The sequence below is a fragment of the Stomoxys calcitrans genome, chromosome 2 (assembly GCF_963082655.1).
Source record: "Stomoxys calcitrans chromosome 2, idStoCalc2.1, whole genome shotgun sequence".
NCBI classification, from domain to species: Eukaryota; Metazoa; Arthropoda; class Insecta; order Diptera; family Muscidae; genus Stomoxys; species Stomoxys calcitrans.
The window spans coordinates 239,090,030-239,104,374 of NC_081553.1; the positions used below are offsets into that span (position 1 = coordinate 239,090,030).

General features: G+C 35.9%; 2 protein-coding genes and 1 long non-coding RNA gene across 7 annotated transcripts; all 3 read left to right on the top strand.

Annotated features, from left to right (window-relative positions):
- The first annotated feature begins 6,996 nt into the window (after positions 1-6,996).
- LOC106087935 (fructose-bisphosphate aldolase) lies at positions 6,997-12,038 on the top strand. 5 transcript variants are annotated; one of them, XM_059364085.1, is made up of 5 exons: positions 6,997-7,128; positions 8,817-9,634; positions 9,696-9,895; positions 11,015-11,089; positions 11,562-12,038. In XM_059364085.1, exons 2-5 carry the CDS (start codon positions 8,836-8,838, stop codon positions 11,655-11,657), a joined length of 1,170 nt encoding a protein of 389 aa, XP_059220068.1. In that variant the 5' UTR covers positions 6,997-7,128; positions 8,817-8,835; the 3' UTR covers positions 11,658-12,038. The 5 variants fall into 5 exon arrangements, with proteins under 5 accessions (XP_059220068.1, XP_059220066.1, XP_059220065.1 ...); XM_059364083.1 differs by lacking the exon at positions 11,015-11,089 and having other exon boundaries at positions 6,998-7,128; positions 8,820-9,634; XM_059364082.1 differs by lacking the exon at positions 11,562-12,038 and having other exon boundaries at positions 6,998-7,128; positions 11,015-11,268.
- Positions 12,039-12,598: 560 nt separating this feature from the next.
- LOC131994853 (fructose-bisphosphate aldolase-like) lies at positions 12,599-13,085 on the top strand. Its single transcript, XM_059361809.1, has 2 exons — positions 12,599-12,654; positions 12,737-13,085. Exons 1-2 carry the CDS (start codon positions 12,614-12,616, stop codon positions 13,083-13,085), a joined length of 390 nt encoding a protein of 129 aa, XP_059217792.1. The 5' UTR covers positions 12,599-12,613.
- Positions 13,085-13,908, top strand: LOC131995372 (uncharacterized). The gene is made up of 2 exons (XR_009397430.1): positions 13,085-13,249; positions 13,432-13,908. It is a non-coding gene; the product is annotated as an uncharacterized LOC131995372 (long non-coding RNA).
- Positions 13,909-14,345: the final 437 nt, after the last annotated feature.

The window sequence follows — 14,345 nt, forward strand, 5'->3', positions numbered from 1 at the left end:
GGCTTCTACAGCCTTAAAGAGCCATACTGGGATGAAAGATATATATAGGAGCTACATCTAAACCTGGTCTGATTTTGACGAAATTTTATACACACGTGAAGACGTCGAATAAAACACAACTTGCTAAATTTTGTAATGATCGGACCAAAATTGTGGCTTCTGCAGCCTTAAAAAGTGCATATCAGATGAAAGATATATATGGGAGCTATATCTAAATCTGTATCGATTTATATCAAAATCAATAGTGTTCGTCCATGGACCAAAAAAGAGACTTTTGCAAAATTTTGTGAAAATCGGACAACAAATGCGACCGGACCTTGACGACAAAAATACATGGACAGACAGGCAGACGGACATAGCTAAATCGAATCAGGTAGTGATTCTAAGCCGATCCGTATACTTATCGTTTAGCTCTTCTCCGTCTTAGCGTTGCAAACAAATGAACAAATCTTTAATACCCTGTACCACAATGGTGCTATAGGGTATAAAAATTAGTGAAAATTTGTCTGCCAATTGTGAACGGATACAGATACCTTCAATGAGAACAGAGTGTCCATAGCCGTCACATGACCAAATAGAACGCTTCCTTAGCCTCACATCAGTGGTCGCAGCAATTTGTCTAGCCACAATATCCATAAGCATTAGGTGGTTAGTCGAAGATCTTTATCAGCAAACCAAGTGCTGCCAACGGGAGACTTGAGAACGTTGTTTCTACTTTTGGGTAAAGCAGTTATAGTCCTATGCAGCCTTCGAAATGCATGCTGATGCTCGGCAAATTGAAATTGTCCAACGGGAGAAGTAGTCCCTCATGCGTCTTGTTTACTAATGAGAGAAGGGAGATCGGTCTGTACGACTCCCCCTTGCTCGGGATCACATTGCTCATCTTCCAAACATCGGGTACTAAAATAGTGTTCAGGCAGGCTGAGGACAGTTGTAAGGTATTCGACTCCAGGCAAATCCAGATTCTTCAGCATTTGTGTAAAAATTCCGTCTGGGACCAGCGCCTTGCGTGACTAAGCACCACATATGACATTCGGAGCTTCATGCACGGTTGTTGTTGTAGCAGTGCGTTGTACACTGATGAGGCAGCCCTTGCCGATGAAGGACTTAATCCGGTACGCACAACCAGCTGCCATGGGATTGCACGTTAAATTGTAATGGCTGTCCACCGGCAGGGAGATCACGGATACGACGAATGGCTCCCCTTCTAGCCTTGTCACTCTCGGGTCAATAAATTGACGTTTTTCTAAGGAAAATACCTCACAAATATAGCCAGTTTTTTTATTTGAGAACAATTGTTTTCCTTAGCAAGCAAATAAGAATTCAACCAAAACAAAAATCAACTGCTGTTCTGCAAATTTTCATTGGAAGTCGTTCGCGTACTTTTGTTTGTAAATTTTTTTTAATGGACCCAATATTTTACGACATACAGAAGACTGGACCGGTTGATTTGCCTTAATGGGGGGGTCGTTGCCATTTCATGTGCATAGATTCCCAACTATGTCGAAATCCGCCTCAGCCCTCATGTAGAGCTAAATATCAATTGATATTTTTCCGATGGATACTATCGCAAAAGTTAAATGTTTTGCAAAACTAAACAAAAATAAATAATCCGACGCTGAATGTATGCTTTAAGATACATTGCAATATTCATCCGATTAGGCTAGCATTTTGTACAATGATTTCTCTCATGACTTCCAACTGACTTTATTATCCTTGGTTTTATTTGGTCTGTGCATTGATATTGCTTCTACATAAATCGATCTTGTTTTTTACTTCTCATTTTCGTTTGAAATATTGGTGATGGGAAATTAACGATGGTATCGATACATATTATTAGAACTATCGAATGTTGCTATTATCGATTGTTTGCCAGCTCTACCCACATGTTTCGATAGAACTATATGTGACGCATGAGAAAGTTAACATAGTGGTGTGGCCTGAATAGTGAGTGGACAGCATGATTGGCGATCTCGGGAGTCAGTTGACTTCGTACTTTAACGCTCAAAGATTCGTTGGGGTTATTTTGGTTTTGCTCGAATATTTCCAATAATAAAACAAGTGCCAATTATGTTAGGCACGTGGTGGTTGGTCGGTGAACCATGGCGAAGCAATTAAAGGTGGTCTCATTTGTACAACAACCACAAATCATATGGTGCAATCCGCCATGTTGTCATCAAGCTGATCGACGTTTTATCAACACACGCAAAAAAATTTGTGTGAGTGTGTGTATACGAGTGCGTACATGAGCTGATTGCGGGAGACCACATTTTTAAATCCGCCTTGTTGGTGAACAGAAAATTCTGACGACTCAAAGCCATCGATTATGCCGACATCGAGTATCGATATGTAATTAGTCGAGAACGGGTACCGGGTACGCACACAATGACGTCACGTCACGATGCCGTACGACGTATATTTTGGCCGTATTTTGAACTGTTGATAATGTTGACATAAATATGACCAGAATAGTTTAATGAATTCAGACATAGAATTATTAACGGAATTTTCGGTTTTCATATGGTATATGGCCGACGCCGTATGTTTTGGCCGTATTTTGTAATGTAATGGTAATGTTTACATTAATATGACCAGAATAGTTTAATAAATATCAGTAAAAGAATTATTGTTTGTTGGGGTTGTTTTGGTTTTGCTCGAATATTTCGAATAATAAAATAAGTGTCAATTATGTTAGGCATGTGGTGTTTGGTCGGTGAACAGAAAATTCTGAGGACTCAAAGTCATCGGTTATGCCGACATCGAGTATCGATATGTGATTAGTCGAAGAAGGGTTACCGGGGTACGCACGCAATGACGTTACGTTAGGACGCTGTACAACGTATATTTGGCCGTATTTTTAAATGTTAATGATAATGTTGACATAAATATGACAAGAATAGTTTAATGAATATCAGACAGAATTATTAGCGGAATTTTCGGTTTTCATAAGGTATATGGCCGACGCCGTACGACGTATATTTTGGCAGTGTTTGGAAATGTTGATGATAATGTTGACATAAATATGACCAGAATAGTTCAATGAATGTCAGTAATAGAAAGAGTAGCGTAGTTTCGATTTCCTTGAGGTATATGGGCTTGTGCATCAGACAGAATTATTAGCGGAATTTCGGTTTTCATAAAGAATATGGCCGACGCCGTATAATTTGGCCGTATTTTTAAATGTTAACGATAATGATGACATTAATATGACCAGAATAGTTTAATGAATATCAGTAATAGAATTATTAGCGTAGTTTCGGTTTCCTTAAAGTATATGGGCTAGTGTGGTGTATAGCGTAGATGGTATTTCAAAATCGTACGACTTATCGTTTTTCTGTTATTTTAAATGATATGACGGTTACTCAAATTATGATTCCCAATAAAGTGACAGCGGCGGGCAAGAAAAGGGCAAAAGTTCAGAACAGCAAGAAAATTAAAAAAATTGTCAAAGCAGATATTAAGGCAAAATGGTGCAGAACATAATTTGAGACACCAAGAAAATTTGGAAAATGCGCGTCTCAATTAAGTGACAGGGGCGGCAAAGAAAAGGGCAAAACGTCAGAACAGCAAGAAAATTCAGAAAATTGTCAAAGCAGATATTAAGGCAAAATGGTGCAGAACATAATTTAAGATACCAAGAAAATTTGGAAAATGGTCCCTTTGGAAAATGCGCGTCTGGCGTGAAAAATAATGACCATATAAATAGTGGTCGAGAAAAAAAAAATCACGAGTCATTTTACACCAGTGGACCGGCTGTAAAGCTGAGTATTCTGTTCTGCTTTTCAAGCGGAATGCTGTCAAACTCCATTTCAATAGTTTGTTTCGTTTTTATTTATTATTTATTATTTTTATATATTTATTTTCGAAAAATAAAAAATATAAATAATAAATATATATAATAAAAATATTCCGAAAGCAGAAAGAACCCAGAAAGAACCCTAACAAGTGTTTTTGTGTTTCAATCTAGAGGTATTGCCAATTTTAAAAGAACATATCAAAGACTTAAGGCTGGTACTTTATACACTTTTCGCCGATTACTTTTTTGAGATAATAGATTTTAAATCAAAAAAACTTGCTGATTTCATTCAATAGGACATTCCCTTATTACATATGGTAAAATTTTAATAAAACTGTTATTTTATCATTGTTATTTGTATAATATTCTAAAAAGTAATTGCGAAAGACATGGATTTTCAACGGTGAAAAACAAACATAGTACCAGCCATTAGACGGGTTTCTCGAAGAAAAATAAAATTCGTGTTAACTAACCAGAACATTAATTTATCGTGGGGATAAACCTCTTGTTCGCACATTTGGTTTTCACGTACACTTTTAAGGTAATTTAGATGACATTACGCAGCAATCAGCAAATAAAGTTCTAGCGTACTCAAAAATTTGCACAAACTTTTACGGAAAATCATTACTCTCTGAGAGAGCGAAAAACATTTGGAGAGTTTTATAAATGAAAGGTTGAAAATTTCTTCTGATTGTTTTTTACCCGCAAAAGTTTCTTACTCTTTTGCAAATTTTTATTGTGCAAATTGTTACTGGGTAAGTACGCGAACACAACGTTATATTATGCAGCAATCGGTTAACAAAACACAGCTGTATTTATCGGGGCGAGAAGTCGCTAACCGGCACCCGTCTATCGGTTAAGGCTTAGCGTTAGGATAAGCAATAAGCATATATTCAGAAAACCAAATTCTATCCTATCGATACAATAAATTGTAACCGGAGAATGAGAAACCTGGCCATAAGACTGGTAGTATATTCGCTTTTCGCGACATTTTTCGCCAATAGTTTTTTTTTAAGATAATAGATTTTAAAGCAAATAAACTTGCGGATTTCATTTAGTAGGACATTGCCTCATAATTTACGGTAAAAATTTAATACAATTTTTATTGTTTGTTTTTTGTATAGTTTTTGAAAAATGTCAAATCATGGGTTTTTAACGGGGAAAAACGAACCAATTAAGCCAAATTAAAAGTGAATGTTTCGTGGTGTTTGGTTTCTAATTTCGTTGTATGTTCGTTTTTCATCGTTGAAAACACATTTTTTCTCGATTACCCTTTTGAAACACTACACAAATAACAACGATTAAGTAACAATTTTATTAAAACCCTACTGAATGAAATCAGTTTTTTTATTTAAAATCTACTATCTAAAAAAGGTAATCGGCGAAAAATATCGCCAAAAACTTATATAGTACCGGCCTTATGACAGAAAATTTGTTCCACTAGCCAAAGATAGAATAGCGTTCCAGGCACCTGTGATTATCTTTGTGTTTTGGCAGCAATAAAGCGGTTCCTATACCCCCTAATCGAGGTTAGTTTGAGTTAGCATAAGCGCAAAAAGAGTTGAAACGTATTGCAGGGTTAAAGACAGATTCTTTTATTTAAAGTAACAAATTAAGAAATCGAAATATCAGTAAAAATTATTAAAGAAATGAAGCTTTAACAGAAATATAAAAAAATAAAAAGGGGGTGTTCTATTTACCCGTTAATGCTGTTTTCGATTAGCTACGCGGCTAATTGTATACTCGCTTAGTATCGCTGTTTATTAAAAGATTTTGAATTTAAATTTCAAAATTAAAGGAGGAAGAACGAAACATATTTATTCACTGATTAAACGTTCTGAAGTGGCAAAATTGCTTACGATTTTAATGAAATCACATTTATGAACTCCGAGAAACATTTATTTAAATTTAAAATGAATTATTTTGTTTGTTTTATTGAAATTTAATTATATCAGATGTGCTGTCAGTGCTGCCAACATTAATTAGAATTAAATTAGCGAGAACAGCGGTATATTTATCCATAAGCTGGCGAATTCGCTAGACTAGTAAACTAAACACAGCAAATATCATGGCGAAACAATTAAAGGTGGTCTCATTTGTACACCAACTACAAATCATGGTGCAATCCGCCATGTTGTTAACAAGCTGATCGGCGTTTTACCAACACACATAAACAAATTTGTGTGAGTGTGTGTATATGTGTGCGTGTATGAGCAGAGAATATACGGGAAAGAAGATAACCATAAAGATAAACCATTACCGGCAGATGCGTGCCAATAATGACTTATCGTCCCGATAAATATAGCTGTGTTTTTTATCGATTACCAGTGTGTTGGCGTACTTATCCAATAACAATTTGCCAATAAAAATTTGCAAAAGAGTAAGAAACTTCCGCGGGGGAAAATCCATCCAGCAGAAATTTGCAACCTCTCATTTACAAAACTCTCCAAATGTTTTTAACGCTCACACTCTCTTTTACTGGAAAACAAAAGAGTTTCCGTAAACGTTTGTGCAAATTTTTGAGTACGCGACCACAGTTAGCTTACACGAACTTAATTTTTTTTCTACGAGAAACCCGCCCTTAAGGTAGGGAAATCAAAGAAAAGTGATTTCCCTATCCTTGTGAATAGAAAATAAAGGCTGAGCAAAAAGGAGATATTTAGCACCTATGATTATCTTTACATTTTGGCACCAATAAAGTGCTTGCTTACACGAACTTAATTTTTTTTCTACGAGAAACCCGCCCTTAAGGTAGGGAAATCAAAGAAAAGTGATTTCCCTATCCTTGTGAATAGAAAATAAAGGCTGAGCAAAAAGGAGATATTTAGCACCTATGATTATCTTTACATTTTGGCACCAATAAAATGCTTGGTATTCCGCCTAATTGCGACAAAAAGATGCGAAACGTATTGCAGGGATAAAGGCATATATATACGAGAAAGAAGATACAAGAAAGAGAATTCAAACAAAAATCTGCCATCTTAATACTGTCAAACCTGGGCTGCTCCTAACAGCTGTTCGCGTGAGACCACCTTTATGAATCCGCCTTGATGTGCAGCATTCCTTTCTACTATTCAACTTCAAAATCGATTATTTGACTTTTTAATCAGTGAAAGTTAACTTCGACGTTTTTACACAAAAAATCGATTAATGATTAGCTGAAAGTCGACTTTGGAATCCCTACCCTAACACAGCGACCTTCAAACAACCTTTCTCTTTCTGTTTAACGGCTGCTGTTTTGCTTATCAACACTTGGAATATAAAGTCGCATTTCAATCGTCCTCCAGGCCAGCGCGAATAAGAACTCCATCAACTTAACCACCTACATTTCAGTAAGTACAATATTTAAAATTTTTTTCTTGTGGTAAATTCTATGGAATTTCTGTGAGCTCCGAGTGATTTGGAGCATTACTCCGCATTAACATCAAGTGACGTGGAATTTTCTGTCCTTAATCTTTGAAAATTTTTTATCGGGGTCAATTAAATGTTATTTCGTAATCTATGCGTTCTGAAAGGAGCAAAGTGTCTTAATTTTTTTAAAATGTGATAGAATACCTCAAGTGAATATCGTAAAATAAAATAAAAATAATTCTTTCATTCGATGGAATATTATCTGGTTGATTTTCCTTCATGGATATTCATTGCTAAGAATGATTGATATTCAAATTAAATGACGCGCAAGAGTATCCTACTAAACGGAGATTAGTCTTCGAGGCTATGCCTTGGGTTGTGTATATTTGGTGTGTAAATTGCTCATCTTGTTTCCAATAGATTCAAATTTTGTAATCAAAAATTCCAATGATGTCTTGTATGCTATGTATTTACTAATGTTTTCCATATGTATGTGTAGGCTGTCCTAAATTAAATAACAAGTACTAATTCAGTGGTAAGGTTGTCGGTTTATCAGCACGACAAACATTTTTTTTGTCTAGTTTATCAACATTATTGTTTGTTTTTGACCGCAAGCTGGAATTTAAATTCCTATTAAATTCCAGCTCGTTTAAGAGTGTATAACGACGAATTAAAACATGTGCGCAGCATCTTTTCAAGGAAATCAAAGACTATTGTTTCAGTATTCCTACAATGCGTTTTATTTGGGTTTGCTCTTTTACTAGTGGTGTCTATGGCACTGATTGTTGCATTTCAAACAAAAGTTGTGCTAAATATGTACAACTATATAAAAATCGTCAATATATGAATAGCCTCTTTTAATAGCATTTGAACGCCAGCAACTAAGATAACGAAATTAAATCAATCACAAATAGAAATTTAAAAACGAAAACATGATACTGCAAACAAGTGACTTCAATGTCAAGGAAGTCAAATTCCAGCTAGAAGTACATATGTACATACATACATGCAATCATATTATATATACATACTTGTACATATATGTTTTAAGCACTCCCACTGAGCTAGATGTTGCGCGCATTGTTATGTATCTGCAACATTTGAATCAATTTGACCTTATTCAATGTCGTTTGGATGAAAAACTTTTTCTGATACATATTCATCGCCACACTATTCTCTGCTTGTGGAGACAAATGAAAGCCGGTTTGTTACCGTTTCTCTGCTTTGAATACGTAACGTAGATACACATGTTTGCCCATGTATAGCGCATGAGCCGGTCGACGAAGTGAAAGTTGTAACCACACGTTCCAGAGGGAGAAACTGTAGACATTTTTTCAGTCATTACATACAAGTCAGACGAGGCGGTTCTATTACAGGAAATTAGAACGATATATTTTGTTAAAACCGAGGGTAATGGTAGTACAATACTTTCGTTGTCCTATCTAGAAAATGAATTTATATTTAACTAAAAAAGTTCACTTATGCTACAGCTATCAACTTAACACCTAATAACTCATGCATATTAGAACAACAGAACATTCCAAAATATTGATGTCAACTTTTCAATTTAAGCAATATCCTATTGAAATCAAATACATAGATACCTTTTTTTCTAATGATATATATCAATATCACTAACTATATATACGTATTTTTTTTATGATTACAGCAGAAAAGCTAATATCAAAATGACAACCTACTTCAGTTATCCCTCCGAAGAATTGCAAAAAGAACTGAGCCGCATTGCCCAAGCCATTGTGGCCCCTGGCAAAGGCATTCTTGCTGCCGATGAATCTGTTTCGACCATGGGAAAACGTTTGAAGGACATCGGAGTTGAAAATACCGAAGATAATCGCCGCCAATACCGCCAGTTGCTGTTCACAACTGACCCCAAAGTGTCTGAAAACATCTCAGGTGTTATTTTGTTCCATGAAACTTTGTACCAAAAAGCCGACGATGGTACTCCCTTCGTGGAATTGCTTAAAAAGCGTGGCATTATTCCTGGTATCAAAGTTGATAAGGGCGTAGTGCCATTGATGGGTTCGGAAGATGAGTGCACAACTCAAGGTTTGGACGATTTGGCCTGTCGTTGCGCTCAATATAAGAAGGACGGATGTGATTTCGCAAAATGGCGTTGTGTTTTGAAAATTGGCAAAAATACGCCATCTTACCAATCCATCTTAGAAAACGCCAACGTTTTGGCCCGTTATGCCTCCATCTGTCAATCCCAAGGCATAGTACCAATTGTCGAGCCTGAAGTTTTGCCTGATGGGGATCATGATTTGGAGCGCGCCCAAAAAGTGACTGAAACTGTTTTAGCTGCTTGCTATAAGGCATTGAATGACCATCATGTTTTCCTGGAAGGGACCCTGTTGAAACCAAACATGGTAACTGCTGGACAATCTTGTCCCAAGAAGTACACCCCAGAACAGGTTGCCCATGCTACAGTAACAGCATTGCGCAGAACTGTTCCTGCCGCCGTTCCTGGTAAATAAATTTGCCATTTTAATATGTATCTATACATTATTTAATTAAATAATTCGTTAAGGCATCACTTTCCTATCTGGCGGTCAATCCGAGGAAGAAGCTTCCGTTCATTTGAATGCTATTAACAACGTTCCTCTTTTGAAACCCTGGGCGCTTACCTTTTCTTACGGCCGTGCTTTGCAAGCTTCTGTACTCCGTGCTTGGGGTGGTAAGAAGGAAAACGTTGCTGCTGGTCAAAACGAACTACTCAAGCGTGCCAAGGTGAGTGTTAAAATAGAGTTGCTACGCATGATGTAATGGGCAATTGCCAGGTTAATTCGTGTACAGCTTATGTAAACTTCACAGCCGTAGAATAAACCAGTACGATAAGAGTTGTTATCAACGTAGTGCTTATATAAATGCTATCACAAAACGAAAATTATCGTTAAAGCGTGAAATATATTAATTTATTTTATAAATGGGTACAAGAGTTCAGATGCTGTATATTATGGGCTCATTGAAATGTTTTATTATATTCGTATATATGTTGATCGGTTGACAAATGTTCTAAATGGTTATTCATTATAATTTATAAAGCTCGCTTAAATGGGGTAGAAAATAATGCATCATAAATACACCGCATATTATATCCATACATTCATTTTATTAATTAACTACGGCAAAACTTGTTTCACAAAAACGGTTTACAATTTCTTTCACTTGACATTCATATCGCCTCATTTCTGTATAGGTAAACAAAATTTGAATATATTTCAGAAGTCTTTGGTGAACTTTTGTTTCATCAGCGGACATTATCTAAAATACATAAAATATCCAAAAAAAAAAAATATTTTATTAAATATAGATACTACACCTTTGGTTGACATTCACATCACCTCATTTCGTAAAAAATTTGAGTATATTTTAACATTCATTAATAAACTTTGTTTTCATTAGTGGACATTTTCTTCAGTTTTTTTCTTCTAATTATTAAAAAAACTGAATAACATCACTTTATAATGTAAAAAAAAACAATCGGATAAATTATACCTTAAAACAATTGGAGTTAAATATTTTTCATTTCATTTCATTTATTAAGCAAATATTTAATATAAAGCCAATGAGGCCCATTATATAATTACATACAAACATTTCAGTAACCTGAGTATAACAGGAGTAAATTTGTATGACTATTTGGTTCTAAAACAAAATATTCGAACTAATAATTATATTCATACTATTTTGTTCATGGCATTGGTTTACATGTTTTATTTTTGGTAATTCTTTTTAATGGTTGTATGTTAGATTCATATACGGTATATGGGGACATAAACAATTTTCTTCGATTATTCATTGTTTTTATTTATTTATTTATTTTTTTTTTGTTATTTTGTAACACAGGCCAATGCACTTGCCTGTCAAGGCAAATATCAAGCTGGCTCAATTCCTTCGTTCGCTGCAAATGCAAGTTTATTTGTTGCCCAGCATAAATATTAGCTAATATTATGTTCCAAACTATTGGCGTAATGATCACTTTTTCTGCCGCTAAAGTGAAGAATTCCAAGATTCGATGTGCATTCCCCCAGGTTCCAGAAGGCATAGCATATGTTTTACATTATTAAATTTAAATGAATAATATCTGAAACAAGAACTGACATTTGCATTTAATTTAATTCCGTAGAGACATTTTCCCTAAACAATATGGAAAATAGCCAATATTAGAGTCAAAAGATATTTGAACAGTGAGACAATTTAGATAATAAACTGTAAGTTTAACTAAAACTAATAGACAGGAAGTACACTTTTTATATGAGTACAGTATTGAGTATTGTCAAAATTGTTGCAGACAACAAAATCGAAACTGGAGATCGGCAATTCTTTTACCGAGAATTATAAACCTTGCACTTATGTACATAAAAATTTACCATATATACTTTTGCTTTTCTAGGGTAATGGTGAAGCAGCCGTTGGCAAATACGTTGCTGGTAGCGTTGTTGGTGCTGGTGCCGATGCTACACTGTTCGTGGCTAACCACGCTTATTGAACGAAGCTCCTGCTATGGATTCACAAACGTTTGGAAGTTAATTGTTTGGCAATTTATTAATATATCAATTAAGTAACACATACATACACTCTAGGTTATTTTTTATTTTGATGGAGTCAAAATGCAATAGTAATAAAATAGACGAAGTTAAGAAATAAACCATACAACATCTCGCGCAACACATTATATGTTATAGCTTAAATGTTAAGAGTAAAAACAAAGTTATATTGAATGTAGAGAGACAGTCAGTCATTTAATTTATGTACCACCATTATATTGTTTTTATTAAATCCTCAACAATAAATGATGGATGTAGGCATAATTTTAAAAATTGTTGTACAATATCGTTAAAAAAATAAAGTATTGATTTGGTAAAGAGAATTATGTGATTAGTAATTCTTCGCTTTCCCCCATACTTCGGCTACCATGGCGCAGAGGTTAACATGTCCACCCATGACACCACACACCTGGGTTCGAATCCTGAGGGGAACAACCAAAAAAAATTTTCTGTTTTGTTATCGCCTCCTTATGAGGCGGCAGTGGTGAGGTTCTGTGCCATTTGAATAAATGGTTATTGTTTGTTGTAGCCACGTGTCTATATGTGGAGGTGGCGATCCTCGTCTAGCTCCTATAGATGAGCAAGCTCGTTCCGGTCCAAAGGACCGATCGCCGCGGGAACATGATGCCCAGTGGTTATTAAAAGACGCCAATAACTCGGCTTGTCATATCGAGCATTATAGGCACTCAGTACTTACGCATGAGCCGGTGCCGCTCGGCCTCTCACTAAAACTCCGTTCGATACCGCAGATTTTCCGCGACAGCAATTGCAACTACTCCGTATAGAGTATTCGGCTATTCCCAACCTATGGACGCGCCCGGTAGCTTGCAGCTAAGATTCTCGTGATAACAATGAACACCTCACATGGTGCCACAACCATCCCGTGCCGGGTGAATAAATGTTATGTTTGCCTCCCGTTCGTGGTTTGCAAAAAGTAAGGTAAGATAATCTTTTGTTATACCTTTTCGAAATATCACTAACAATATATGGGTATATATATATTTTTTTTTGATGATTACAGCAGAAAGGCTAATATCAAACTGACAACCTATTTCAGTTATCCCTCCGAAGAATTGCTGTTCGCAACTAACCCCGAAGTGTCTGAAAACATCTCAGGTGTTATTTTGTTCCATGAAACTTTGTACCAAAAAGCCGACGATGGTACTCCCTTCGTGGAATTGCTTAAAAAGCGTGGCATTATTCCTGGTATCAAAGTTGATAAGGGCGTAGTGCCATTGATGGGTTCGGAAGATGAGTGCACAACTCAAGGTTTGGACGATTTGGCCTGTCGTTGCGCTCAATATAAGAAGGACGGATGTGATTTCGCAAAATGGCGTTGTGTTTTGAAAATTGGCAAATATAGGGCATAGCATATGTTTTACATTATTAAATTTAAATGAATAATATCTGAAACAAGAACTGACATTTGCATTTAATTTAATTCCGTAGAGACATTTTCCCTAAACAATATGGAAAATAGCCAATATTAGAGTCAAAAGATATTTGAACAGTGAGACAATTTAGATAATAAACTGTAAGTTTAACTAAAACTAATAGACAGGAAGTACACTTTTTATATGAGTACAGTATTGAGTATTGTCAAAATTGTTGCAGACAACAAAATCGAAACTGGAGATCGGCAATTCTTTTACCGAGAATTATAAACCTTGCACTTATGTACATAAAAATTTACCATATATACTTTTGCTTTTCTAGGGTAATGGTGAAGCAGCCGTTGGCAAATACGTTGCTGGTAGCGTTGTTGGTGCTGGTGCCGATGCTACACTGTTCGTGGCTAACCACGCTTATTGAACGAAGCTCCTGCTATGGATTCACAAACGTTTGGAAGTTAATTGTTTGGCAATTTATTAATATATCAATTAAGTAACACATACATACACTCTAGGTTATTTTTTATTTTGATGGAGTCAAAATGCAATAGTAATAAAATAGACGAAGTTAAGAAATAAACCATACAACATCTCGCGCAACACATTATATGTTATAGCTTAAATGTTAAGAGTAAAAACAAAGTTATATTGAATGTAGAGAGACAGTCAGTCATTTAATTTATGTACCACCATTATATTGTTTTTATTAAATCCTCAACAATAAATGATGGATGTAGGCATAATTTTAAAAATTGTTGTACAATATCGTTAAAAAAATAAAGTATTGATTTGGTAAAGAGAATTATGTGATTAGTAATTCTTCGCTTTCCCCCATACTTCGGCTACCATGGCGCAGAGGTTAACATGTCCACCCATGACACCACACACCTGGGTTCGAATCCTGAGGGGAACAACCAAAAAAAATTTTCTGTTTTGTTATCGCCTCCTTATGAGGCGGCAGTGGTGAGGTTCTGTGCCATTTGAATAAATGGTTATTGTTTGTTGTAGCCACGTGTCTATATGTGGAGGTGGCGATCCTCGTCTAGCTCCTATAGATGAGCAAGCTCGTTCCGGTCCAAAGGACCGATCGCCGCGGGAACATGATGCCCAGTGGTTATTAAAAGACGCCAATAACTCGGCTTGTCATATCGAGCATTATAGGCACTCAGTACTTACGCATGAGCCGGTGCCGCTCGGCCTCTCACTAAAACTCCGTTCGATACCGCAGATTTTCCGCGA